Source organism: Ceratotherium simum, chromosome 35 (genome assembly GCF_057802395.1).
Source record: "Ceratotherium simum simum isolate JZ-2026a chromosome 35, ASM5780239v1, whole genome shotgun sequence".
NCBI lineage: Eukaryota > Metazoa > Chordata > Mammalia > Perissodactyla > Rhinocerotidae > Ceratotherium > Ceratotherium simum.
Genome location: NC_141934.1, coordinates 1,234,756 through 1,261,516, shown reverse-complemented (window position 1 = coordinate 1,261,516; position 26,761 = coordinate 1,234,756). Strand labels below are relative to the sequence as shown.

At 59.8% G+C, this 26,761-nt stretch overlaps 4 protein-coding genes across 5 annotated transcripts; 2 read left to right on the top strand and 2 right to left on the bottom strand.

The window, feature by feature from the left end:
• The first annotated feature begins 404 nt into the window (after window positions 1-404).
• On the top strand, window positions 405-4,011 carry TSSK1B (testis specific serine kinase 1B). The gene has a single exon (XM_004442358.3). The coding sequence runs from the start codon at window positions 2,492-2,494 to the stop codon at window positions 3,584-3,586; it is 1,095 nt and encodes a 364-aa protein (XP_004442415.1). The 5' UTR covers window positions 405-2,491; the 3' UTR covers window positions 3,587-4,011.
• A 4,354-nt stretch (window positions 4,012-8,365) lies between these two features.
• Window positions 8,366-9,542, top strand: TSSK2 (testis specific serine kinase 2). The gene has a single exon (XM_004442357.3). It carries the CDS (start codon window positions 8,443-8,445, stop codon window positions 9,529-9,531), a length of 1,089 nt encoding a protein of 362 aa, XP_004442414.1. The 5' UTR covers window positions 8,366-8,442; the 3' UTR covers window positions 9,532-9,542.
• Window positions 9,543-11,426: 1,884 nt separating this feature from the next.
• ESS2 (ess-2 spliceosome associated protein) lies at window positions 11,427-21,442 on the bottom strand. Of its 2 annotated transcripts, none has more exons than XM_087423746.1 (10): window positions 21,273-21,442; window positions 20,102-20,270; window positions 19,914-20,015; window positions 17,791-17,960; window positions 17,560-17,677; window positions 17,124-17,257; window positions 15,851-15,953; window positions 14,540-14,649; window positions 12,452-12,567; window positions 11,427-12,031 (listed from the first exon to the last, which is right to left on the bottom strand). In XM_087423746.1, exons 1-10 carry the CDS (start codon window positions 21,411-21,413, stop codon window positions 11,692-11,694), a joined length of 1,503 nt encoding a protein of 500 aa, XP_087279872.1. In that variant the 5' UTR covers window positions 21,414-21,442; the 3' UTR covers window positions 11,427-11,691. The 2 variants fall into 2 exon arrangements, with proteins under 2 accessions (XP_087279872.1, XP_014652226.1); XM_014796740.2 differs by having other exon boundaries at window positions 11,427-11,971; window positions 21,273-21,441.
• A 605-nt stretch (window positions 21,443-22,047) lies between these two features.
• Window positions 22,048-26,197, bottom strand: GSC2 (goosecoid homeobox 2). Its single transcript, XM_087423745.1, has 3 exons — window positions 25,847-26,197; window positions 25,496-25,749; window positions 22,048-24,921 (listed from the first exon to the last, which is right to left on the bottom strand). Exons 1-3 carry the CDS (start codon window positions 26,100-26,102, stop codon window positions 24,817-24,819), a joined length of 615 nt encoding a protein of 204 aa, XP_087279871.1. The 5' UTR covers window positions 26,103-26,197; the 3' UTR covers window positions 22,048-24,816.
• Window positions 26,198-26,761: the final 564 nt, after the last annotated feature.

Below are 26,761 nucleotides of genomic sequence, written 5' to 3'. Positions count from 1 at the left end.
GCCGGCCAATCACCGCCGAGGCGGGGGCGGGGCCTGCACGCTCCCAATGCGTGCGGACCATCGGCCGGGCGGGGGGCGGAGCCCGGGCGCAGTGCCCGAAGGGGGCGGGGCCTAAGATCAGGGCGGCGGAGGGCGGGGACGGAGGGGAGGGCCTGGCGGGGGCCCGGGACTACAAGGGGTGAAGTGCGCCACTGGCTAAGCAGAGAGGTGGGGCTCGGGGGCGGAGCCTGGGTCGCAGGGCCTCCAGAGGGCCCGGGATCCGAGGGCGCGGGGCAGGGCGGTGGGGGAGGGGCACGGGACCAAGAGGACGGACACAGACACCGGCGCGGCGTGGCTGCGGCGTGCGGTCCAAGGTGCCGAGGCCGGCCCAGGGGCAGAGCGTGAAGGGAGCGGGAGGGACACGGAGGCGGGGGACGGGGGTGAAGCAGGACCCTGGGACACGAAGGGTTTTCACACCCTGCACACCTGCAAGCCCATCTCCGGTCAGCGGCCCAAGGGTACGCCCTAAAGTAGTCTTTTTAAAGCCGAACCGCTGCGGAGAAAGGATGAGGAAGACTGGAGGAACCAGGACTATCTTTGAGGATGTTCCGGGGGTGGGGAAGGAGGATCAACGTTGTAGGGAACAGGCAGGTGTGGCTTCAGCGCACACAACTGAGAGTGTTACACACAGGTGAGGAAATAGCCTAAAGGAGTGTCATACCAGGAAAACTGACAGTGAAGCTCCGGTTCCAGAGTGAGTGTGGAGGAAGGCTGGCCTCTGGAGGAAGGGCCCTGCCTATACAAGGCAGGGAGGGGCAAGGAAGGCTGGGCACAGCTGCTGCCACAGCAGGCCAGGTCTGCATGGAGGAAAGCCTGCCTAGAGGACAATGCTTCAAGTGCTGGCCCCACACTTGTCATCAGAAACAAGGTGACTGTGTTGAAGGACATAGCAGATGGGGTGTCCTTAGCAGGAGAGGAGCAAGCCGTCCAAAGGAAGGAGCCGCAGCCACACAGACAAGCCTGGCACGGTGTCAGCGCTGCGGAAGAGGGTGAAGATGGGAGCAGAGCAAAGGGGGAAGGGCCAAGGCTGGTGGGGACCCATCCCAGCCTGGCCCACCTCCAGCCCCACTGACTCACTCCCCATGAGCAGTCCTCCCAAGCCCCTTCAAGGCATGGTACCCGAGTGTCCCAGGATTCCAGTCTGTATCCCTCGGGGTCATCTGAGAGAGAGGCATCCACTCCCTCTGGGTGGATATGACCAAGCTCAAACCCAAAGCTAGGCCAGACCTGCCTGCTTCTGCCCCTTCAGGGCATGGCCTGGAGCAGGTGCTAGACAAAGGGACTGTCACAACAGAGGGGCCCCACTGCTGGCAGAAACAGTGGTCCCTGTCCAATGCTGCCCTAGCCACTTGCACCATCCTCAGGGAGCATTCCCAGGAGCAGCTGCTGGCACTCAGAGCAGGATCAAAGCCTAGCCTTCTGCCCCCCAGCCCCAGATCTGCCCTGGGAGCCCAGCCAGGGCTACAGGCTGGGCAGATCCCAGGAAGAGAATGCACGGCCAAGAGCAGAAATCCCTGCCAGTTGTCCCCCAGCAGAGCCACTGTTGGAGAAGCATGGTGGCAAAGGTTAGGATGAGGAAAGAGAAATACAGGAAGGTGAAAAGTCCGGCCAGACCATGCAGGGAGAGTGCAGAGCCCTGGCTTCCTAAACTGCAGTGACCACTGGGCCAGGAGTCTTTGCCCCTCCCGATCCACCTCCACCCTTCTCAGCCCTGCCTGTGGCCGGCAGGCTGTCTATGTGGACACCTGTCAAGGGCTTCCAGGGCTGATGGGAGGGAAAAGCGGTCAGGGGCATTTTTCCCCAGCTCCCTCCCTGTGGGGTCACTGCCTCTCTCTTCCCAGATTCCAGTGACCATCCCTCCCTTCTTCCTGGGCTCTATTACTACCCTTGGGGTTCCCTATATTCTGTCCCCACTTTTGTAAATCAGCCCTTTATTAACCCCCTCAGACTGCCCTAACTTGAGTGTGTCTTCTGTTTTCCGCTGGGCCCCACACGGATATGACCATCCACCCTGCATTTCCTGGCATGCCCTGGGTTGCAATAATCAGCCCCACCACTCCACAAGCAGTACTGGCTCCAGGTGTGGAGGCATGGGCAGACTGATATGTTTCCCACAGCCCCCTGCTACCTCAGGTCCCAGCCAAGCGTAAGGCCACTCTCCACTGGCCTTCGGTCTGCTTACTAGCCGGCCTTCCAGAGTTCTGAGTCCAAGTAGCTCAGGCCAGAGCCTCATTCCCCCAGGGCACTCCTCCTTTATGACTTCACCCACTGAAGTCACCTGGGAGACAATGCTGAACATTCCACCCCAGAGTCTTGGCCTCTAGGAGGCAAGGACAGCAGGCCCGGCCAGCCCAGAGGACTCTCTGTCCACAGTGTAAATGAGGACGCTGCTGGCCCATGTCCCGCAGGGATGTAGAGGGCAGGCTCAGGGGCACTGGGCACTCCCGGCACCATGGATGATGCTGCCGTCCTCAAGCGACGAGGCTACATCATGGGAATAAATTTGGGAGAGGGCTCATACGCAAAAGTCAAATCCGCTTACTCTGAGCGCCTGAAGTTCAACGTGGCGGTCAAGATCATCGACCGCAAGAAAGCCCCCACAGACTTCTTGGAGAAATTCCTTCCCCGGGAAATTGAGGTTCTGGCCATGCTAAACCACCGCTCCATTGTCAAGACCTACGAAATCTTCGAGACATCAGACGGCAAGGTCTACATTGTCATGGAGCTCGGGGTCCAGGGCGACCTCCTCGAGTTCATTAAAACCCGGGGAGCCCTGCATGAAGACGATGCTCGCAAGAAGTTCCACCAGCTCTCCTCGGCCATCAAGTACTGCCACGACCTGGATGTCGTCCACCGAGACCTCAAGTGCGAGAACCTTCTCCTTGACAAGGACTTCAACATCAAGCTGTCCGACTTTGGCTTCTCCAAGCGCTGCCTGCGGGATGACAGTGGCCGACTGACACTGAGCAAGACCTTCTGCGGGTCGGCGGCATACGCAGCCCCTGAGGTGCTGCAGGGCATCCCCTACCAGCCCAAGGTATATGACATCTGGAGCCTGGGCGTGATCCTCTACATCATGGTGTGCGGCTCCATGCCCTACGACGACTCCAACATCAAGAAGATGCTGCGCATCCAGAAGGAACACCGCGTCAACTTCCCGCGCTCCAAGCACCTGACGAGCGAGTGCAAGGACCTCATCTACCGTATGCTACAGCCAGACGTCAACCGGCGGCTGCACATCGATGAGATCCTCAGCCACTGCTGGGTGCAGCCCAAGGCCCGGGGCCTGTCTTCTGCAGCCATCAACAAGGAGGGGGAGAGTTCCCGTGGCACTGAGCCCTTGTGGACCCCTGAGCCTGGCTCTGACAAGAAGTCCGCCACCCAGCTGGACCCCCAGGAAGAGGCACTGTCCGAGACAAAACCCGAGGAGGAGACATTGCAAGTGCAGGAGTCGAGGCAGTCAGAGACCAAGGGCCTCACCAGCGAGCAGCCGAGCAGGGAGACAGAGGAAGGGGCCCCTCCACAGCCTTCACAGACGCACACCTAGTGAGCCTCTTGTGGCCCAGGGGGCCGAAAGGGAATGAAGCAGAGCTCACGGCTTGAAGCATGAGCTCCGAAGAAGCTGAGGGACAAGCCAGAGAAGGAAGACAGTACCGGATGAGCTGCTATTTTCGTCAGTTTCTTTTCCCTCCCTTTGAACTTGGTAACCCACATGGCTAAAGAAGCAATAAATCACTATATTAATGCCGACCCCATGGTGAATGTCTTTGCCCCAGCTGACTGCGGTCCTCCAAGGAGAGGATCCTGCACTCCCCCCGGCTCCCCACTCTTCGGATCGCACTATGCTTCACTTCCTGCTTGGGAAAATACATCCCAGTGTGCCCCGTCCTGCCAGTGACCTCAGGCCCTGGACCAGAACAGAGCGCTGAGTGAGGAAGATGCTGCTTCAAGAGGGAGGCCATGAGTGTGGTGCTGGGGTGGGGAGGGGGCACAGAGAAGACAGGACCAAGAAGGGCAAGGTGGCTACCTGCAGAGGAGGGGTGGGAGGCGGGGGCGCCTCCCGCTGGGAGAGCTGACTCTGTCTGCAGTTGGGGCCGAGGGTCGGAGCCCTCAACACCCCAGTGCAGCCAGCCCCACAAGGCTGCCGGGGGGCAGGGGCCTGCAGAGGGCAGGGGGACCAGCCTCTTGGCCCCTCTTGAGCTCTCCACCCTGGTGGGAAACTCGTTCTGTCCATCAGGGGTTTCCTGGTGTCCTGCCAGCACCTGGTTCTCAAAGGTGACCTGAGTCATCCTTCCCCCAGCCCAGGAGAAGCGGGGGACTCTGCTAATGGCCCAGCCACACTCCAGCCTGCGTGTCCCACAGTCAGTGTGGCCTTGACCACATCCCGTTTCCCTCTAATCCCAGTCTGTCCCCAGGGGTGACGCTCCCTGCCAGAGTGGATAAGCTGACAGCAGTGAGTAGGAGGACAGGCATCCTCGCAAGGCATGCCTGGCCCCTGTGGCCATTGGTGTCCCGCAGAGGGCGCAGGCCTGCATTTGGCATCACTGGCTGCCCGTGTCCTTTCTCAGGCAGTCCTCATCTCGCCCGGGGCAGCCCCTTTCTCTTCCTGCTCTGCATTCTCTCCAGACAACCTCGTGTGGACCTGTGGGTTTAACACACAAAGAGGACAAGAGCCTTCAGACTCACCTCTCCCCCGGCCCATGTGGTGTCTTGGGAAGATCCCAACCCCAGTCCCTGGGAGAAGTAAGGTCCAGTGAGTACCCCGCCCCTCATCCAGTCCACTGCTCTGCCTGGCTCCTCCCTCTCCCCACAGCCACCTTCACACATTCTATGTCCTCCTATCTCCATGTTCCGGTATGTCATGGTTCAGCCACCACCAAGGCCTCTGTCCCTGCCCTCCCATCACCTCCCACAGCAGCCAGAGGCCCCTTCCTGCACCCAGTCCAGCTTCTGCTGCTCCTGGGAAGGATCCCAGTGCCTGGTCTCCCATGTCTGGCCTCCCAGCCGCTTCCCTCACCCCCACACATATGTGCCATAATCGTGTTTGTGGACACATCCCTGCAGACCTTGTCCATCTCTCCAGGCTCAGCCAAGGGGCCATGGCCTCTGCAAATCCTTCTGGGGGCCCCTAATAGTGCTCAGCAGCCCGCCACTCTGTGCCCCACCAGGGTGGGCCTGTGGGTGCTCAGGGTCCGGGCACAGAACAGGCCCTGAGTAATACTGGAAGAGCCACCCAGTTTCTCCCGTAGGCCTCAGGAGCTCAGAGTCACACGGCCTGTGTGGTGGTGGAGTGGAATTCCAGAGCACACGGGGCCTGCTGTGAGGACATTCTAAGGAGAGGCTCACGAACCTCCTCCCCTCAGTCATCTCTGTGGCCTGCTGTGGTCATCAGGGCAGCGGGTCGTGCATGATGAGAGGCCCCAGGAGTGACTCACTGCAGCCCAGCCAGGAGGCGAGCCTGGGCAGGAGGGACCACAGGAAGGAGCACCTACTGTGTGCTTTACAGATGGGGAGATAGCTCAGAGAGAGTGGGTGACTGCCTTAAGTCACACAGTGGGAAGCTGCGGCCCAGATGACTGAAGCCTACTCCTCCCCTGGTGGCCTCACTTGCCGGGCCACTCCTGTGAGCTGCTCAATCCACTGGGCTTGGCCCTGGCTCAGACCCCTTTGGTGATCCCCTAAGGCTCTAGGATCAAGACCCTCAATGTGGCCTCCTCAGCCTGCCATGCTCCCTCCTGCCCTCACACACTCTTGCCAAGCTGTGTCCTTTCAGGACATCACATGCACTGGCAGTCCTCGTCCTCCTCCGAGTGGCTGACTCCTCAGACCTCAGCCTTCCCAACCTCCCCAAGTCCAGCCCCCGGTTCTGTCCTCATAGCTCTGTGTTCCTGTGTCACGGCACAGCTACCGCTGGGCATTCACACTGTTGATGTGACATTGAATCTCCCTGGCCTCTGGGCTCCAGGCAGGCCTGGGCCCTGTCTTGTTCATCAGTGTACCCCAGCACCTGGAACCGACCCTCAAATGCCTGTGGAGTGAATGGATAAATGGGTGCCCACTTTACGAGGAAACCGAAGCTCAGAGGGAAGCAGCCTTCCCAGAGTCTGCAGTCTCCGACCCACAGAACTGCAGGTTGCAGCACCCCTGGAGGCCCCTGGTCCAATCTAACACTCCCCACCCCTAAGACACCAGGACTCCCTGCCCCAGTGTGCACAGCCTGGATGAAGCCACCTGCTCCACACCCCGGCAGCTCCCCTCGCACAGTGCTGAGAGCTGCCTCACACCACGTCCCCCAAGAACCAAAGAGACCACACTGCCCTGGGCAAAGGTGGGGTGTGAGGAAGCAGAATCCACAAAAAAGGGAAAAGTGGGTGGGTGGAGTCATCCAAGAAGGCAGACATGCAGGGGATGCCCCAGATGAACATCTGGGGCACAGGAGAAAGGCGGGGGGGCAGGTGGTCATGCTCCTGGGTCCTGGCCTGCAAATCCTCATAGCCAGCCCCTTCTGGGACGCAAAGGAGTGAAGTTCTGGTCATTTCTACCCAAGATCCCCTAGAAGAAAGGAAGGCATCAAGCTAGCGCTACTAACAATGGAATCTCTACAGAGCTGGGAGCAAGCCTCAGGGGGGCGTGGCTGCTGGGGGGCCGTCACCGCTGTGGGCCGCCCTCCTCAGTCACTTCCACCTGGCATGTGGACTCTGGCTGCCCTGCCCTTGCATTCTTCCACAGGGACCTCCCCTCGCGTTCCAGGTGCGTCCACAGTGTCGTGCTCTGGCCAAGATGTCATCTGCCTGGCGCGTCCTGCCCCTCATCAACCTGGTGGAGCCCGTTTGATTCTTTGTGTGCTGGCTCCATCACCTCCCCAATCCCCCACTAGAAATAGGCCTTCCTCACTCTCCCCTGAACACCAAGCACACAGCAGGCCTGTCCTGGCAACTCGTGACACGTGCCTGTGATGGAGGACGAATGAACAGCAGAGTTTCCAAAGTACCTAAGGAGACATACAGGAGACCATGTTTTCCAAAACAAAAACCCACATATGTGCCCTGAAAAAGGGTTTTCACTTTGTTTCTGGGCACAAAACACTGAGAGACAAACAATGTACTATCCCACGGTTGCAACAGCTGCAACACACCCACTCCTCCCAAAGGTCCAAAGTGACATAATTAAGGACCTCTCCTCACCCAGGTGCCTGCTCTTAACAGTCGATGCTCTGGGTGCTGCTGGCCCCCTCCGCCCCCAGCCCCTGGCTCCGCCTGAGGCCCCACCCACTTGCTGACCAGCACTTCAGACCCTTCTCTCTCTCCCTGCCACCTGATCCCTGCAGGCCCACCCTGGTCCAGTCTCCTCTTGCCTGGTCAAAGGCACTGGCCTCCACTCACCCCAAAGCCCATTCTCTCTGGGCTCTGCCAGGGACCATCTTCAAACAGGACTTGGGGCATGGCTCCTCCTGCCCTGGGCCCTGCCATGGCTGCCCATCACTCAGGGAAAAGCCCCCACTTAGCTTCTCTTCCACCTCCCTCCTGACTGCGGGACTCAGCCATTCCCAGGACAAGCCCTCTCCTCTCCCAAGCTCTTCCCCGCCTGGGTGCCTCACCACCTCCTCTACCTGACTAAAGCCTGGCCCATCCTCCCAGGCCAGCCCCAGTCCCCAAAACCGTCCACACACATCTGCCGGTCCACCGCCCTGGGCCACACGGCTGGGCACTCACAGCACCTGAGCCCTGCCTGTCGTCTCGCCCCACACACGCCCTGCTCCACAGCAGCAGCAGCAGCAGCAGCACTCATCCACCCAGCTCTCTACCCCAAACAGGAGCTGCTCTCGTCCACCAGGCTTGGAACCAGTGCCAGCCTGGCCACACCAGAGCAGTCCCTCCCAGGCATCGCCAGTTCTGAGGACACAAGCCCTCGACGGAGTTTTCGTAAGACCCCAAAGAAGCTGTAGGAAATTGGCCCTAGTGGGACAAGGGCCAATGCAGGGTCAGTCCCCATGGCCAGGAGAGGGAAATGGGCATGGGGTTGGCACTCTGGCTGGACCTGGGCAGCATCTCCCTAGGCCTGACACCGGACAGGGGAGCCACAGCGAGGAGGAGGAGCAGAAAGGGTTACCACAGTCCTGGGTGCCGGCTTCCTTCCAGTGGGCGGGGAGTGGGTGCTCCTGCCAGGCCAGCTTGGCTTCCCAGGTTCCAGGGGCCCCGCTCCCCCTGGCCCAGTCCCCACTCCCGGCAGCCTGGCTTTATGACTTCACATGCTGAAGTCACGTGAAGACAATGCTGAGCGTTCCACCCCTCCAGGTCCAGGCCCAGCCCAGCCAGACAGCCCTCCCCAGAGTAAATGACAATGCCTGCTGGCCCACGTTGAGAAGGGATGTAGAAGGCAGTGGCGCCAGCCGCTCCTGGCACCATGGATGATGCCGCAGTCCTAAGAAAGAAGGGTTACATCGTGGGCATCAACCTTGGCAAGGGCTCCTACGCAAAAGTCAAATCTGCCTACTCTGAGCGCCTCAAGTTCAACGTGGCAGTCAAGATCCTCGACCGCAAGAAAACACCCACTGACTTCGTGGAGAGATTCCTTCCTCGGGAGATGGACATCCTGGCAACCGTCAACCACCGCTCCATCATCAAGACCTACGAGATCTTCGAGACATCAGATGGGCGCATCTACATTGTCATGGAGCTCGGCGTCCAGGGCGACCTCCTAGAGTTCATCAAGTGCCGGGGAGCCCTGCACGAGGATGTGGCGCGCAAGATGTTCCGCCAGCTCTCCTTGGCCGTCAAGTACTGCCACGACCTAGACATCGTCCACCGAGACCTCAAGTGCGAGAACCTTCTTCTTGACAAGGACTTCAACATCAAGCTGTCTGACTTCGGCTTCTCCAAGCGCTGCCTGCGGGACGGTAGCGGCCGCGTCACCCTCAGCAAGACCTTCTGCGGGTCGGCGGCGTACGCAGCCCCCGAGGTGCTGCAGGGCATCCCCTACCAGCCCAAGGTATATGACATCTGGAGCCTGGGCGTGATCCTCTACATCATGGTGTGCGGCTCCATGCCCTACGACGACTCCGACATCAAGAAGATGCTGCGCATCCAGAAGGAACACCGCGTGGACTTCCCGCGCTCCAAGCACCTGACGAGCGAGTGCAAGGACCTCATCTACCGTATGCTACAGCCAGACGTCAACCGGCGGCTGCACATCGATGAGATCCTCAGCCACTCATGGCTGCAGCCCCCCAAGTCCAAAGCCATGTCTTCTGCCTCCTTCAAGAGGGAGGGGGAGGGCAAGTACCGAGCCGACTGCAAACTAGACACCCGGCCAGGCTCGAGGCCTGAGCACCGGCCCGAGCACCGGCCTGACCACAAGCTGGGGGCCAAAACCCAGCACCCGCTGCTGGTGCTGCCGGAGAATGAGGACAGGATGGAGGACAGGCTGGCCGAGACCTCCAGGGCGAAAGACCATCATGTCTCCAGAGCCGAGGTGGGGAAAGCAAGCACCTAGCGGTGCTGAGGGCCCGGGGGCGTGGTGCATGGTGAGTGCCCACATAAATGAGGTAGGCAGCTAGGAGCTGAAGAAGCCACAGGTGCAAGAACAAGTAAAATCCGTCAATTAAACCACTATTTTGATTACGTTCTATTAGCTTTCCTCCACTTAGTAGCAGAGACATTAATTGCTGACCACCAAATAAACCACAAAGTGTATATACGCATCAAGAGTGCCCCGTGAGGAGTCTTTTTCTCTGGGACTCAGCCAACCACCCTCCCTGCGGCGTGGGGGTCTCCAGCGTAGGAGTCCAGGGACCAGTACTCAGGCTCAGGGAGACAGGGTGAGACCTTGTGGGCAAGGAGACGACTGTGGCTGCCGCCCACCGCTGGGCCCCCCACAGGCCTCCCTCGGGCGTGCCCCGTGCCCAGCACCCCCAGGGTTGGCCAGGTGCACGTCTTCCCACCCCTATTCGCTCAGACAGCCCCTTTATCTCAGTGTCCTCCTCTCCCTCCATTCTTGGGGTTGAGCTCGGTGACCTCAGCCCCTCAAGTGTCCCCTCCAGCCCCCAGGGCAGCCCCAGCTGAGACCTTTCAGCTCCCCCTCCCCACCCCTTCCCATTCGCCCACACAGCAGCCCTCAGTTTTGTTGCCTTTCACTCCCCAGGGCCCACTCTCCATACCAGCCAAGTGCTCGAGGTTGTCAGCACCTGGGCCTACGTGGCCCTGCCTGCATCTCACTCACGTCCACTCAGTCCTCTGCCTCCCCACTTCCTGGGGGCTCCCTCGGGCTCAAGCCCACCCTTCCCAATGGGGGAAAAGCACCAAAAGCTGCACCTTCCTGATCCCCGGGCAGGCCCAGCCCTGGGCCCATGCTCACCTGCGGAGCCCACCTCCAGCCGCCTTGGTGGGTCCCAGGGCACAGCCAGGGCTCAGCCCCACTGTTGAGGAGCACAGGTTAGTGGAAGCCCAGGAAGGCGGCAGGCCCCACACCAGCCTCCAGAGAACATCGGTACTCACGGAGGGAGCGAGAAGACCAACACAGGAAGACCCAAGAAGGTCGCCTAGCGCAGGGCTGGGCGTGCTCAGAGCAGGAAGGACTCTGGTCTAAGCAGATTCCAGCTGTGTCTCCCTGAGCACCCTGGGCACAACCTGACCCCACCTGAGGCCTGAAGAGACACGTATGGGAGCCAGCCCATGGTCTTGGGCCCATAAGCCCACGGTGCAGGGACCTCACCTCCATGTCAAGCAACTGGCTCTCAGCCTCTTGAGGGTCAGGCACCAATACCCTCAGGCCCATGGGCAAGTGCTGAGCCATGGTGCAGAGGCCACTCTCAGCCCAGTTACTGTCATCTGGGGCTCCTGCTGGTGGGAGTGACAGCGAGGTGAGGCTGGCGACTCAGCAGCATATGGCGGGCAGGGCCTGGAGCGCTGGAGGAGAGAAGGGCAGGTAGAGATAGCCCTGCCCCACCTGAGCTGGAAGCAGCTGGAGAAGGTGATGGTAAGGCCACCAAGAAGGTGCCTCATGTGGGGGTGTGACCTCACATGGAGGACCCATACAGCCCTGTCACCAGCATACCACGCAGGCCAAGCCTGGCTGGGGAGGCTGCAGACCTGGGCCCAGAGCCCCAGCTGAGCCCAGGGGGAACAACTACCAAGGTTCCGTCCTTCCGTCAGAGGAGCAGAAAGAGCTTGGGCAGGCAGGGGGCACCAGGCCGTGGACTCAGCTCAGAAGGCAGGTTCCGAGCTCCAGGGGTGCCACAGAAAGCAATGCAGAAGGTGACGGGAAAGGCCAGACACACTGGCCCTCCAAAGGTCACTCCACTCAGCAGCTTCCTCCCCGGGTGGCCTGCAGCCCTGAGACCACGCTGCAGGTCAGCGCAGGCAGCAGGACAGAAAGGTGGCCCTACCAGGCTGCGCTAGGCGTTCTTTAATGACAGTCAAATAGACACAGGCAGGGGCTCCACAGAAAACCTGGGCAAGGCCCTGGGATGCACCCCAAGGTGGGGGCAAGTCCTGTGCCAGCCTGGCCGTGGCACGGCACCCTTCTTCTGTGGCTCCTGGGATAGTCGCTGTTTTGGCCCGGGCCTGGGTCCCCAGAAGGCCGGAGTCCACCGCGGGGTGGACAGCTACCCTGCAGGCTCCACAAAGCTTCCATGGGCCCAGGCCGGGCTTGAACCTAGAAGAAGTCTGAGGCTTTGCGCCGGGCAGGGAGCTGCAGCAGGTTGTCCGTGATGGAGGCCGGGTCCTGGCTGAGGGGGGTGCGTGTGGCAGAGCCAGGAGCTGGTGTGCTCGTGGGGGTTTGGGGCCCGCCGGTGGGGGTCTTGAGGTGGGTTGAGCGTGCTGGGGATGGTGTGTAACTGGCCCGCAGGGCCCGGTCTGTGTACTTGCTGGCCGTCCTGCTCACGAGGCGCTGCAGAGCTGGGGACATGGCTGGGCTCAGGCCTTTGGGGGTGAGGCTGGGGTGGAAGGGGTGGGCAAGAGAGGCAGGATTAGGCTGGACCGAGCACCGCTGGTGGCTGGAAGAGGGACAGACCTGTGGTCATTCTAGGCTGAGGAAATCGGGTGGCCTGGCACACAGTAGTGAGGCCAAACTTGAGGCTAAATGGCGGTGGTGCTGCCCTTGGCTGTGGCACTGGGGTGGACCCAACTCTCTCCAGGGGAATGATAACACCCACTTCCACAGGGCTGACAAGAGCTCAGAGTGGGACAATGGGCCTAGGGGGGCCTCTGAGGGATGTGCCAAGGAGGTTGAAGAAAAGACAGAGAAGAGCCCTGCATCCTGGTTCACACAGGGTCATGCTCTGGATCAGAGGAGCTGCCACAGGACCCACCACAGAACCTGTGGGCCTGCCCTGCAGACCATGCATCCACACTGCGGGGGGGTGGGGCCGAGCAGGAGCAGGGAGAGACCCCCCTGCAGGTCAGGTACCCCTCACCTAGCCAGGTTCTCCGTCACTCTCCGCAAGGCCTCCTGCTTCTTGGCCCGGTTCTTGGCGGCAGCCTCGTTGGCCATCTTCAGCCCCAGCCGCTCCCTGCGGCCTGGCTCCAAGATCTACAAGGCAGCAGGCACGTGGGTGGCCTGCCATGGAGCCAGGCAGTCCCTCACTGCTGGGGGTGCCTGTCTCTTCCTGTGGCCCCTACGATCCCAACAACCCACTGCTGCCTCCCCTAAAAGCCCCCCGAAAGCCCCCAACCAGCCCACCTGAGCTGCCCACCCACCCAAGGCCCAGCTCTCCTCGCCTGTCCTCACACTCTCAAAGCCAGCAGGGCCAAGTGACGAATCTCTGACAATCTTCTACAAACAAAGAGGGTCTCATTTTAATCTGCTCCCCTCTGATGACAACAGTGAATAGCCTCTGCCTTCACTGACCTTCTGTAGTTCTTTTGAGAACTTCCCAACATTTTTTCTATTGAAGCGCTTATCTTGGTGTTTTGTTTTGCTTTTCTAACTTACCGAAGCTTTATCTGTGTGGATTATATTAAGCTATGCCATCTGAATTTCAGCTCTTTGCTCTTACTTTTATCTATGTGTGCGTCTCCTGCTGCTTTCAGGTCCTGTAACCTAGCCGTCACCTCCTCTGTAACGTCTCCCCTTGCTTTTGTGTTTACAAGTCCTTCCAACCTTGAGATCAGTTTAAACAGTGACCATATTTAACCTTTCCAACTTTCTGGAATTCACTTTGCTACACGTATTAAGGACCTGGTTTACTGTATTTCCAAATTCTCTACTACTCAACACAGCCGGAACTGTTGTCTCTAACACACCCTAAATTCTGTCTTGGACTAAGGTTTCTTCTAGAATCTCTCCTTTCCTATTGACTGTAGGTCCCCGGGCCGTGGCACACGCTGACACACCTACAGCCTTCTGGGGGGCTCTGTTACGACAGCACAGGCGCCGCTCCGTTATTCCTGTCTCAAGTTTTTCCTGGTTATCCTCATGTCCCAGACAAATTTTAGAACCAAAGTACCAAAAACCTCCATGTATGTTCTGTCCGGACATGCGTTACCCCTCTGAACTACTCAGGGCAGGGTGAGCTGCGCTTCGCTGGGGCCTGCACCTTCGGGCGCACCCAGCGGCAGTGTTCTCCTTCTCTAAGTCTGCAGTTTCTTTACAAAAGCTAAGTTGTTCCTAGTTCTACATTTCTGATGCTACCGTGAGGGATGTCTCTTTTTCCGTTGCATTTCAAACTGATCGCTGCCAGTGTTTGAGGGACTGGTTCAAGACGACCTCTGACCTAGCCCCCATGCAGACCTTCTACATTAATTCCAGACTTCATGCCCGATTCTTTTGGGTTTCAAAGCAGAGGACGTAATCCCACACCCTCTGTCTCTGCGACAACACCAACCTCTGCCTTCCTCCATCTCCCTGCACTCCACAGTCAGCATAGGCAGAGGCCCAGCACCTCGACAACAGGACTGCACGCTCCCCACTTTCGGGGATTTCTCTTCCTTCCAAATTATGCCAGTCACTCAGTTTCCCCAACAAACTGGTGCCGACCTGAGCACTTTGCCTTCCCAACACCTCTCCAGGGCCCCACCTGCCTGCCCACTTACCCACGCCATCCTGGGCCACCCAGATCTCTGCAAGACGCCTCTCTCTGCAAACACTTAGCCGTTCTGAAGACAGAAACCACGTCCCATGGAACGCTGGGGTTCTGGAACCCTTCCTGGCCCTCAGGCCTGTAGTGCAGTTGGAGCTCCTGGTCCACCTCTGAGACTGCCCTCATCTCTGAGCAGCCCCATCCTCCAGGCCTACAGGCTCAGAGGGGCCACAGCCGCTCCCTGCCTTGGTCCCACACTTGACAGACCCACTCGTCCACCCACACCTGTCCTCACTGCCCTTGTCCCATTCTCAGAACACAGTGCCCGTGCAGGAGTGCAGCCTAGCATGTGGCTCGGCCCACCAGTTGTCAGCGATTTGACTGGTGGCAGCTGGAACACATCTCTGTGCATTGAGCTATGGGTGCTCAGAAGGCCAAGTGTCCACCAGGGGTCCCACCCGTGCTCTCCTCACCACGACCCACCTTGAAGGCTGGCCCCGGCGTCCTGTCTATGTAGGGGGTTTCTGATCCTTCCACTCTCAAGGGTGTGTTCTCGACCTCCCCCCAGGTCATCAGTGGGGACTCGTTCACACCTGCGGATGGAGAGCCCACAGCCACCTCAGGCCAGGGGACCCAGGTGGGGGCACCACCTGGGCCCTCCCTCCCACCACAGCCACTTCTCCTATGCACGTTCCAGCTAGCAAACACCAAGGCCGGCAGCTGGCCCCCTCTCCTTCCCCGGGACTCTAGAACCCTGGCACCTCTGCCCTCTGAGAGGGAAACGCCAAGGCCGCTGTGGGCCCAGAGCAGGCCTAGGCCCCCACAGCCATGGGGCTTATCCTGGGGGAGGGAGGCTCCCCAGAGAAGCCGGACTAGGTCAGCTGGGCCATCCTAGCACAGGGCCAGGGGAGCCTCCTGGAGGTCACTGCTGGCACCGCACCCCAAGGGAGGAGACGCTCTGGGGCTTCCAGAGTTCCCAAACCTCCAAGGACCCTGGACAAACCTGTGGCACCTCCACATGCCCTGGCCTGCATCTCAGCAACCAGCACCGCAGAGTGCAGAGACCAGTGCACGGGGCACTGGGGCACAGGGCATGAGGGCGTAGGGACACCATGTGTACCGTAAGACTGTCCCCAAGGCTCACACACCTCCTGAGCCCCCCACCCTACAGTGCTCTCTGGATCTAGGTTTATAAGCACCACACACTTGCTGACGTGAGACCCAGAACACATTACCCCAGGACTAATGGGGACCCCGAGCCCAGGCCAGTGGCAAGAGGCAAGTGGCCTAAGGGAGGGGCACACAGCCCTAGAGTGCCCCTCAGGCCTATCTTGCCCACCACACATGGGCCAGGCCCCGCTACGAGGCCCCAGGTGCACGCAATTTCCTGCAGACTGTGGCTTGGCTTGCACACACAGTTCTAACATAAGAAGACACCCGCCTGGCAGCCCACTGGATTACACTGCCCTCACTGCACATCAGGCCCCAGGCCCGCCCGCCCCTGCACCACTCCGCATGCTCACCACGGCCAGTCTGTCCAGCAGAGCCCCAACACCCCTGGTTCCCAGCACACCCAGTCTGTCCGGCCGAGCCTGGGGTGAGGCATGGAGACTGCCCAGCTAAATGGGCCAGGCCCCACATGTCTCAGGTCAGGGCTGCCCGAGGGTCCAGCCCTGTCCTTGCACAGATGGGACACTGGGCCCTGAGTCACACCAGGCGTGGGGCTGACCTGGGGCCAACCTCCCCCAGGCAGTCCTGTTGGCGGGCAAGCTTGGCAGCGGGCACATGTCTCACCAGGGGCAGGAGAAGGGGTGGCAACAAATCCAAATCCGCCCACTCGGGGGGACTCCTGGGGGATCAGCTCCTTGCCGTCGGGGCCCACCTTGCCCTGTTTGTGCTGGAACAAGCAGAGAGGCTGGTGTCAGGGGCGCCCAAGCCTGCCGCCCCCAGCTGGCTGATGGGCAGGTGCACAGGAACGTGCTGGGAACACTCTCCAACTAGGGCAGAGGGGGGCCCTGGGGCTGGCAGGCCCCTGGGGAAAGAGAGGAGACCCCTGGCCCCTGCAGAGACCTGGAGGACCTGGCAGAGTGACATTCAAACAAGGGAAGCTCCCCCACCTTCCATGCAGGGCAGCGCCAGGGCCCTTGGCCTGGGGCCAGACCCCACATGGGCTACTTTCATGGACTACTGATTCAGGCCACTGTAGGGGCCACACTAACTATGGTGCCTGTGCTCTGATCTCCTTCCCACAAGGCACTTGTAAGAGCCTCCAAAACAGTCTCCCCACCTCCTGCCTCCTACCCTTTGATTCCATCATCGTTGGAGTCATGGGTGCATAGTACCCATTATCTTGCTCCCAGGCTCAGAAATCTCTGCTCTCTGTCACGCCTAGCACCCCCTCCCCACCCCCAGCCTGCCCTCTGGGCCAGGTTCCCTTCTGGCACTTGCTGGCCACCCAGCCTCCCCGCTGCAGCCTGCACCCCCCACCACTGTCCACTCCCAACCCTGCCTGGTGCGTGGGTGTGGGTCTGGCCAGACTGACTCTCAGAAGCCTCTCTTCTCTCATCCTTGCCCACCAAAGGAGCTGGCACAGATCTGGACCCACAGAATTTGTCTGACCAAGACAGCACCAATGAATGCCCACATGGGTTGAGAAAAGATTCAAGACCTTGCCACAGAGGTGCCCCAAACATTCCCACACTGCTGAGCTCCACCAAGCCCAAGAATGGCCCTAATCTAAGAAGGAGCAGCTTGGGGCCGGCCTCGTGGTGTAGCGGCTAAGTGCACGCACTCCACTGCTGGCGGACCAGGTTTGGATCCCGGGCGCGCACCCTCGCACCGCTTGTCAGGCCGTGCTGTGGCGGCGTCCCACATAAAGTGGAGGAAGATGGGCATGGATGTTAGCCCAGGGCCAGTTTTCCTCAGCAAAAAGAGGATTGGCATGGATGTTAGTTCAGGGCTGATCTTCCTCACAAAAAAAAAAAAAAAAAAGGAAAAAGAAGGGGCAGCCGTGATCAGGGAGGCTGTGCCTACCCACAGCTGGCCCCCTGCTGGCCCCACCACTCACCTGAGCATTGAGGGCAGCGGCCTGCTGCAGCTGGGACCTGCTCAGGGCCTGGCTGAAGGGGTCCCTGAGGAAGCGAGTATTCTTATGCACCACCTGCCGGGGCTTCTTAAACAGCTGCTCTTCATCAGGGACGCCTGGCAGATGGAGCAGAGACGGCAGCAGGTGTAAGAGGGGTAGGCAGGCACCACCTCAGCTCAGGGCCTGAGGGAGAGGCCAAGTCACTCCCCAATGACCAGAAGCACAGAGCCTAGTCCAGCCTCCATATTGCAGAACCTGAACGAAGCTGGGGTGGGCCTCACTCCCTCACTGACTTCACACACGGACCCACATGCCCTGAGACAGACAGGACCCCTCCAAGGCCCGGAAGGCAAGGGGGCAGAGACACACACACCTTGAAGGCCAGGTACAAACGCACAGCCACCCGCTGCCCGCTCACCCTCTGGGTAGTACATGAGGGAGTTCCTAGCCTTGTACTTCCAAGTCTCCACGCCAGCCCGGCTGCTCTCGATGGCTTGGTGCTCCGCCGACGGGAGCGCAAGATTATCTTTCTGCCTCTGCATCACAGGGGTGAAAGTGAGGGTCAGAGAGGCCCCCAGGCACTGTGCCCTGGCCCTGGGACTCTCCTCATCCCAACATAGGGCACCTATGCCCCGGCACCCAGGGACACCTTCTCAAACTCCTCCTCGGCCTGGTAGAGCCAGGCATGGCGTGCCCGGCTCTTCTCCTTGGCCACCTCCATGATCTCCTGGAAGGAGGCGTTGTCCTCGCTTGTATACCGGCTCAGGAAAACATCCAGGCTGGGCAGGGGCTCCTTCTCCTCCTCCTCTCCAGCCTCTCCTGCTCAGGGATGCAGGGGAGGGTGATACAGAACCACAAACAGCATAAACACCACTGTGCAGTCAGTCGGTCCTGGGAACCGCAGCACCCTACAAGCAGGGTTGGAATCTTCCCCCCTGGACCCGCATCTGTCCATGAGAACCCATACTGCCAGACAACCCCCGGCCTGGGAGCTTCTGGAATCATCCCACCCAAACTGCCCAGGGAGCCCTCAGGGGCTCTCCCCATCTGCTGGATGCCAAGCATGCAATCTGTCAGACTGGAAGGGGGGCCATCCCGGTGTTAGAGAAAGAGCAAGTGATCACAGAGGGTCTTTCCAGCTCAAACCATGCCAGTCGTGTAGGCCCTGCCTCCGAAGCCCCGGGCTCCCCTCCACCTTGGGATCTCCTTACCCTGCCTGCTCCCTTCCTGGAACCTGTGCTACAGGCGGGGGCCGTCACCTATGCCTTCCGACCTACTAGTGGGCCCTGATGGCAGGGACCCCCTATGACCTGGTGCTCCAAATGGGGCCTCACAGGCACTGGGTCACAATCCTGGCCGTCCCCTGCACCCCCCACCCCCACCGAGGTGGTGCTGTTGGGCTGCGAGCAGTGGTGTAGACTTCAGTGGGGCCGTTAGGAGGAGAGCCTTTTCTTCCACTTTAGTGACAGTCTTGGCCACCTACCACCCGCTAGACTGTGCACAAAGCACATCGGCTAAAAATTCAAGACCCAGGGGCAGAAAGATGAGGACTCAAGCCCCATTCCGCCACTGACCAGCTCTGAGACCTGCAGAAGTTACTGCCTTCCTGAGCCTCGGTTTCCTCACCTATGACCATGAACGATGACAGTACCTAACACTTAGGTTACTGAAAGGATGCTGAGCTTACTGACAAGTAAAAGGTATTTAAAGAAAAAGAATCTGCAAATTGCCTGTGATTTCTGTGTCATATTGCAATGGAGAATCAGGCTCCAAGGACCTAACTGACGGACTGTGTTAACAGCAGAAAGAGCTGGGTTTTGAAGCAGAAAACATCATGTCTATGTGAGCACACACCACATCTGTGTTTAGTACAGCACACCGCAGACTAGGACTTAGTACAGAATGCATCTCGTCTGTCTGTACAGGCACTGACGTGCCACTACTGATGACTACAATGACTGTCCTCGAGGAGGTCCTGGAGCACGCGGAACACTCGTGCTCAACAGGGCTCGGAATGCTCTTTCCTAGAGAGACTCCCTCGTCAAGTTGGGATGTCGCACACACACCCTAGCAAACGTGTTGAAGCACACAACTCTTTCATTTGTTCTACACACACATATTTGTGGAAAGCCCATAACACACCATGCACTCTTCTAGATGCAGAACACACAGATGGACGCACGACAGAGAACCTGCTCTCATGGAGGAGAGAGACAATAAAAAAACGAAATGCCTTTTTAAGTGCCACGTCCTGTCGTGAGAAAACAAAGCCAGGTGGGAAGGCAGAAAGCACCATGGTGACGTGACTTTACAGTGGGAGCTCAGGAAAGGGTTCTCTGAATGGTCCGCACCTGAGCGGAGGCCTGAAGGAGTGAGCCATGCAGTTATCCAGGGGAAGGGACCCACTTGGAAGAAGCAAGTGCAGAGGTCCTGAGGCATCCTAAGGAGACAGTGAGGAAAGGAGCCCTACCAGGCCCATGGAGCCCAGTGGGCAGGGGGTCGCACACAGTGAGCAGGCTGGTGAGAAAGATGGTGAGATTCCCCTTCCACAGAGGAGGGCCAGAGGCTCGGAGGACTGCCCCACGTTTGGGAGCTGGACCCAGGTCTTCTGCTTCCTAGACCAGTGCTCTTTGACCCCAAGGGCTGCTCTTTAGGCAAGGAGACCCCTCAGGGACAACATGTGACCTGCCTCTGGACTACTCCCTCAGGGCCTCACAGGATGAGATGCCCAGGCAATCCCAACCATTTGTTTGAAAGACAGTGCTCACTCACCATCACCATCCTCCAGGCCTCGGCCCCGGCCCCGGGGCTTGTTGCCCACCACTCCAGTGCCTGGGTGCACCTCAGGAGTTTCAAATGTGGCTGGAGTCACATCTGGCGGAAGAGAGGGGGTGGGGATTAGAATAAGCCTGAGTACAGTGAGAATTCCTCTCTCTGCCACCCTGTAAGAGTCCTCTTACAGGGTGGTGGGGGCTCTCGGGACATCTTGCCCAAGTCAGAGCCAAACTTGATGGCGATCTGGCGCATCCGTTCCAGGTCTCCACTCTCCTCAGCCTCCAGGTACTCCTTCTGTGCCTGCAGCTTCTCCACATCAGGGAAGAAGTCCCTCTGGATGACCATCTGGAGGCCCTATCACGAAAAATCAGAACAAAAGTTAGAGCTGCCATCTGGGTGCCCGCCGCCTCTCACTCCACTGAGGTACATGCTAAGGCCCTTGCTGACCACCACCGTGACCTCTGCCTGGCCAGATGATCCCCAGAGCTTAGGGGCACTTTCTAAAGAAGAGGAACATCTCATGTGGCCTTGCTGAAACGTCTAACATTACTAAACGCTCCTCTGATTTCCATGAAACCCTCTCTCTCCCCTCACTAAGTGGTCATTCTCATTTTCCTTTGCTGGCTCCACCTCCAAACTAGCTGGACCAATGTAGGTGTCGCCACCTTTATTCCACCCATGACCTCCTATTTCCAACCTGAACCTCTTTCCTGGGCGACTTCAGCCAGTCACAATCCCCCATCCCCCCAACCGACTGAGATTCCCAAGTCTGCACCTTCAGCCAGACCTTGCTCCTGAGCTGCACATCTGTGACCCAGCTGTCCACCATTGCCCCTGCTTGTATATCCCAGAGGCTTCCCAAACTTAACCAGTCCAAAACCAAACTGATTTTCTCCAATCCCCCTGCCAGCTCCTCGCCTTCAGCATGTGTGCGGTAGGACTAACACCTACTGGAAAGGTCGTCGGAGGCCCACCTACTCAATGATGCCGCCGCAATCGCAGCCTGTTTCCAGGAACCCCAGCCTTTGCACTTGCTATTACCGCTCTCTAGAAAATCTTCTTTGCCACCATCTTCCCAGTCTGTCCAACTCACGCTCCAACAGAAAGCCTTGTTTCCCTGACCCCCACCACATACAAACAGAGCCGCCCCCTCTCTCCCCTGACAACACTCCTGTGCCTCCCCCATCAAGGGCACCTCCTCCGCACTATGCTTATTTGGCTCTGGGGACTATCTACACCCCAAGGGCAGGGACTCGGGCGGCTCCACCTCCAGGAGGGGACTGGAGTACCCGACCCGAGAAGACTGCGAAGCGGGGGAGGGACCAGAAGTCGCCGGCGTCGGCACCGAGGTCTTACCTCGATGTACTCTTCCTCGTCCAGGACCCGTTGCTTACTCGTCACAGCCCTGGCCTCCCCGGCCGCGCGCTTCCTCCGGGACCCAGACGCTACCGGGAGCAACAGTGCCATAGCTGAAGGACCGGGCGTTTGCATCGCCATCCCAGGATGGCTCAGGCGGCGCAGGCGCGTCACAGGGGCGGGGCCGGGGGCGGGACCGCGCCAGCTGCGCAGGCACTTCCAACAGTCGGCCAATGGGAGAGCGCGTTTCGAAGGCCGGCCTGCGCTCCGTACAACGTCACTACGAGCCCTGATCTTTATGGGAGTTGTAGTCTTCCTCCCGCCCCGCTCCGGTCTTGCCACATACAAACAGAGCCGCCCCCTCTCTCTCCTGACAACACTGCTGTGCCTCCCCAATCACGGGCACCTCCTCCTCACTATCCTTATTTGGCTCTGGGGACTGTCCACACCCCAAGGGCAGAGACTCGGGCTGCTGCACCTCCAGCAGGGGACTGGAGTACCCGACCCGAGAGGACTGTGAGCATCTGGACTGTGAGCACCAGGGGGCGCTGTGGTGGGGGCTAAGGAGCGTGTCATTCAAGCTAATCTGAAAAATTCCAGCAGTGAGGAATTGAAAGGCCTTGGGATTCCAATTTCTGGCAAATAATCACTGCATATGCTTCTATATTATTAACAAAAACATACTCTTTAGGAAATTTGGTTATATACGAGTTTCGAAGGTTTTATTAGAACTTTATGCAAGAAAAGAACCCTAACAATTCTTTCTTGAGAGTTAGCTAACAAAAAAAGAAAAGAAAAATATAATGGTTCAATAAAGAAATATCTGGTTAAAAATTATTAAGTCCCTGAATGCCAGAGTGGGCTTCACAGAAGAGGGCTAATTCTCACTGAAGTCGACCAGAAAATTGCCTAAGCATTTTTCAGGAGTGATCATTTCTTCCCAAAAGGAGGTTGTGAATTACATCAAAGAAGAAAGTGCTGCCCCAGAATGATTTAGTTAACAGGCAGTTGTTCTTTCATTCACTGGGGCTTCCATGGTGATGGTTCCTGCCCTTGTGGAACTGACAGTCAGATGGCTCAGACAGACACTAGTTAGGTCACCCTATAAACAACTAAAACTGCAGCTGACCAGTGCAAGAAAAGAGTTTGCACCTGGGGAATCTTACTGACGCGGCAGTAGGGGTAAGTTTACCCAGGCAGAAAGTGGTTGCAGACCCAAAAGATGAGCAGGCATTGATCAGGTGGAGAGTGAAGAGCATGTGCAATGGCCTAGCGGCGGGAGGGAGGCCTTTGGATACGCACAGAGTGCAAGGAGCAGTAAGGTGTAAGATGATGCCAGAGGGGCAGGCCCAGGCTGCACGGGGCCTCAGGGGTCATGGTGAGTTTTGTCTTTATTCTAGGAGCAATGGGAAGCCCTTGGAGTGCCATAGGCAGGGGAGAGGCAGGTTCAGGTCCTGGCTTTCATGGAGAATGAATTAAAGAGGAACCAGAGTGGGTGCAGCAGTCAAGGTGAGAGATGATGGCAGTTCTCATCAGGTTGTGCAGTTGAAGCTGGGGAGAAAGTAGATTCTGGGATTGCTTTTGGAGGTAAAATCAACTTGCTGTTGGCTTGGGCATGGTGCGTGAGGGAGAGGAGGGCTCTGGGTGATTGCCAGCCCTCTGGCTGATGCTCCTAGTATGCACAGGAGAAGAGCTTGCTGTGGGCTTCCAGGTGGAGGAGTCGAAGGGACAGCTGGACGTTAATATCTAGCTCAGGGGAGAGGCCTGGGCTGGAGATGTAAATGTGGCAGAGACATGGGAATCGGAACCTGAGGGAGAGAGAAACCAGGGAGAGATTTGAGATGAGAGGGACTCAGCCTCAAGGACACCTATGTTAATGGCCACCTGTTGGGTTGAGCCTGCCAAGGAGCAGCTAGAAAGGAAGGAGAGAATCAGGAGCGCAGCATAGCCACGGGTCCCTCAAAGGTGGAGCTCTGCTCATGGCTCTCCCACACAATAACAAATAGCCACTCAGCCAAGGAAGGTGAGGTCCTGGAACCCAGCGAGATGAGGGCATCCCAGTCTGCAGGGGAGCTCTGCAAGCCGACTCTGCAGTCTCCAAGGATAAGGCCAGGATGCAGGGAGAAGACCCTTGTGACAGCCAGAAGCGTGCATCCTGGGGGTGAGGGGAGGGCTGCTGTCCTAGGGGCACCGAGCAGTGTTAGGGCAGCCCTGGCTGGGACACCAGGCCTGCTCAGTGCTATCTAAGCTGGCCAGCCTTGGAGAGTCCTGGGCATTGCAGCCCTGGCTTCTGCACCTTTTCTGGACGGACCGTGTCTCCTGCCAGATACCCCCCATTCCCTCCAGGACCCGGGAGGAGGCAGAACGAGGTGCCCAAGCCAGATGAGGTGAGTGTTAGGTGCCTTGGGCCCACTGTACACCTACTTGGGGAATTGAAGCCTTGTTTTCACACTGTCCTTCACCCTGGGGCCAGGATGATGGAGGGGAGAGCAGACATTTTCCAAGCCAAGGCAGTGTGTGGGGGTGTCTCCCCAGTCAAACCTCCTCTTGACCCACAGGATGGCGGAGATTGACTACTGTGAGATAGGCAGACGCCACAGCACGGAAATCCCCTGGAGGGGGACGCCAGGGCCCCAGCCATGAAGCAGGTCAGCAGCACAGGGAGGCTAGTGCAGGCCCCAGGGTGCCAGCTACGCCCCGTGAGGCAGTCTGCTTTGCTGGGGGGACCCTGGCACAGGGACTGAGGACTCACTGGGCTGTCCTCCCCAAGACAAGGCAGCCCCACACTCCCTGAAAAGGAGAGGAGGGGCAGGTCCTGGCGGGTGTGGCAGTGCAGCCATGGCGCGCTTCCAACTCTGCACTGCTTTCCTGATGTTTGTACTGCTTGTTTATTTCTCCACATTGGCACAAGGCTCACAGGATTAAGGAGCCGGAGGGGGCTTCTGGAGATGACCTCAGCCAACCTTCTTATTCTACAGGTCTGGACACCTGGGCTCAGTTCAGGACCTGCAAGGTGGCAGCAATCGGAGGATGCAGACACCACCCACCCTGCCTCGGGAGGGTTGTAGGCCAGGCCAAGGGGGCTATATCCATGCTGAGGAAAGGACAGAAGCCAGCATGCCCCAGGAGGAGGAGGGGGATTCTGGGTCCCCTGTGTTGATAAGGGGTGGTTCCTGTCCTGGGGCGGGGTTAGTGCCTCCTGGGATGTGGTGGGGGGTTGAGAAAGCTGACCTGCTCTGTGCCCTGCCCCACCTCTAAGCCCCAAGGAATCTCCTGGGTCCTCCTGCCTGCTTGCCATTTGGGAGGAGAGTGCCTGAAGATGCTTGAAGCTCCCTCCTTTAATGGAGCAGGTGGCTCACGGCCACACACACATCTGTTCTCCTGCAGAGGGGCTCCTGCGTTGAGCAGTAGCTCCAAGATACAGGAAGCTGTGCAGACGGGAAGAGGCTGGTGTCCTCTCTCAGCTCCTTTTCAAGTTGGTCTGTCCACTCTCTGAGCCAGCGCCAAAGGACGCGGCCACGCTGAGGAGTAGCTTCCAGAGCCATCAGCACCTCTCCTTGGGGGGCTTCTTGGCTCCCGGCAGGAACCTTGCAGACGCTGACACGCGCTTCTGGTGTCGCCACTTGGCCCGGCGGTTCTTGAACCAGACCTGAGGAGGAGGGACTGCTCAGGCCCAGCCCCATGACCCGCGTCCCACCAGGCTCCCATAGGTGGACGGTTCAGAGGGCTTCCCGACGGGGCGTGGGCGGATGAGGGCTGCGGAGCTGGCACCAGGCAGCGGCCGAGCGCCACCGTCTCTTATCCGCAGCAAATAGAGACGGTGGCTTGGGCCGCGGAACAGGAACCCCTTTCCCAAACGGACCAGCCACCGTTTGCATCCGTCCCCACCCCCCAACCTCCGCCAGGTGGCTCCCAGGGCGCCCCTTCTGCAGCGTTGTGCTCTTCCGAGCTTCCCAAAGTCTGGAACATGAACGCGCACCTCATTTACCATCAAGGCGGGAAAAAGTCTAAAACAAAGGAAAAGAAAACTAGCCTTACCTCCCCTCCAGTTCCAGCGACACTTTCCCTCACGTGCCTGTCCCTGCCTGCCCCTCGGCCCGGAACTTGCCCTGTGCGCCCTCTCTCCGCCGCGCCGGGACCCCCGCGCCAGGGCCGTCTTTTCAAGAGGAGGAATGCAGCGAGGGCGCCCGAACCCACTCGCCGTCCAGCCGGCGGGCGCTCACCTCCACGCGCTCCTCGCGCAGGCGGATGCGGCCGGCCAGGCGCTCGCGCGTGCCCACGTCGGGGTACTGGTTCTGCACGAAGAGCGCCTCCAGTGCCTGCAGCTGCTCCTCGCTGAAGATGGTGCGGTGGCGCCGCGTGCGCCGCTGCGGGCCCGGGCCGCCCGCGCCGGGCAGCGCCCCCGTGCCTCTGATCGGCGCGGCCAAGGGCAAGGGCGCCGCGGGCCCCAGCCTCAGCGGCCACGGCCGCCGCGCGCCTGCGGGGCGAGGGGGCGGGGAGGGGCGGGGAACGCGCTCCGCACCGACCGCGCCGCGCCCGGGGGACCCCCACGCCCACGCCCCGCGCTCACTCACCCAGCCCGGCGGCTGGCTCCGAGGGCCCTCGGGGCGCCGCGCGAGGGCCGCAGCAGCAGCAGCAGGCGCAGGGCCCGGCCTCGGGCGCCCCGGGCTCGCCTGGCTCCGCGGGGCTCTGGCGGCCGGAGGGCTGCGGCGGGCGGGCGCCCCGGGCCGGGAGGCCGCGCTCGGGCAGGCTGGAGAGAATGTGCTCGATGGAGAAAGGGCAGGGCCGCCCGGGGCCCCTTCGGCTCGCCGCGCCCCCCGCCGCCGCCATGCCGACCTGGCCCCGCCGCCGACGCCGCGAGAATATATATGTCGGGGGGCGAGCGCCGTAATCCCCGGGCCGGGCGCCGAGTCCACGCGGGCTAATCCCGCCGCGCTCGCCACGAGCGCGCTAATCCCCGCTGCGGCGGCGGGAGATCCTGCTCCGCATCGGCGCGTGGGGGCCGGCCGGCCGCGGGGAGGGGGCGCGCAGGGAGCCCTGTGCCCCGCGTCCATCCTTCTGTACGGCAGGGCTAGCAGGGGACGCCACTGGGAAGCCGCGGAGGGCCGCAGCCCACTGCCCGCCGGGCCAGCGATCCTCGCCCTGTCGCTGGGGAGCCGCTCCGAGGACGCCCCGACCCTGGCAGCCCCCTGGGTGCCCTCCTTCAGTAGCCACCGCGGCCAGGGCTGGCTTCTTGTCCCCTTTGGGGCCTGCTGAGGCAGATGAACAAGTCTGGAGAAACCCACCCAAATTTCGCAGTCTCCTGGCCCCAAAACTCCTGGGCTTCGACCTCAAATGGGGCCCAACGCCATCGGCGACATTGCGATCCCACCACTGTTTGGCCCCCAAGCTCCCACCCACTTCGGAGCCGGGGTCTCAGCCTCCTGGAGGAAATGGGGGCGCAGTCACAAAGCTATCTCCGCTCATCACCGAACTCGCAACCTCGCTGC

Bases quoted from the DNA above. Each gene is read 5' to 3' on its own strand.
- TSSK1B (XM_004442358.3), top strand. From the start codon at position 2,492: ATGGATGATGCTGCCGTCCTCAAGCGACGAGGCTACATCATGGGAATA.
- TSSK2 (XM_004442357.3), top strand. From the start codon at position 8,443: ATGGATGATGCCGCAGTCCTAAGAAAGAAGGGTTACATCGTGGGCATC.
- ESS2 (XM_087423746.1), bottom strand. From the start codon at position 21,413: ATGGCGATGCAAACGCCCGGTCCTTCAGCTATGGCACTGTTGCTCCCG. The intron at 14,650-15,850 runs GTGAGACATGTG...CTCCATCCGCAG, and splicing joins CACCCCTTCTCCTGCCCCTG to GTGTGAACGAGTCCCCACTG. The intron at 12,568-14,539 runs GTGGGTCGTGGT...GCTGCCTTGTAG, and splicing joins CGCCGGGGCCAGCCTTCAAG to ATCTTGGAGCCAGGCCGCAG.
- GSC2 (XM_087423745.1), bottom strand. From the start codon at position 26,102: ATGGCGGCGGCGGGGGGCGCGGCGAGCCGAAGGGGCCCCGGGCGGCCC. The intron at 25,750-25,846 runs GTGAGTGAGCGC...CTCGCCCCGCAG, and splicing joins GGAGCCAGCCGCCGGGCTGG to GCGCGCGGCGGCCGTGGCCG. The intron at 24,922-25,495 runs GTGAGCGCCCGC...CCTCCTCCTCAG, and splicing joins TGCGCGAGGAGCGCGTGGAG to GTCTGGTTCAAGAACCGCCG.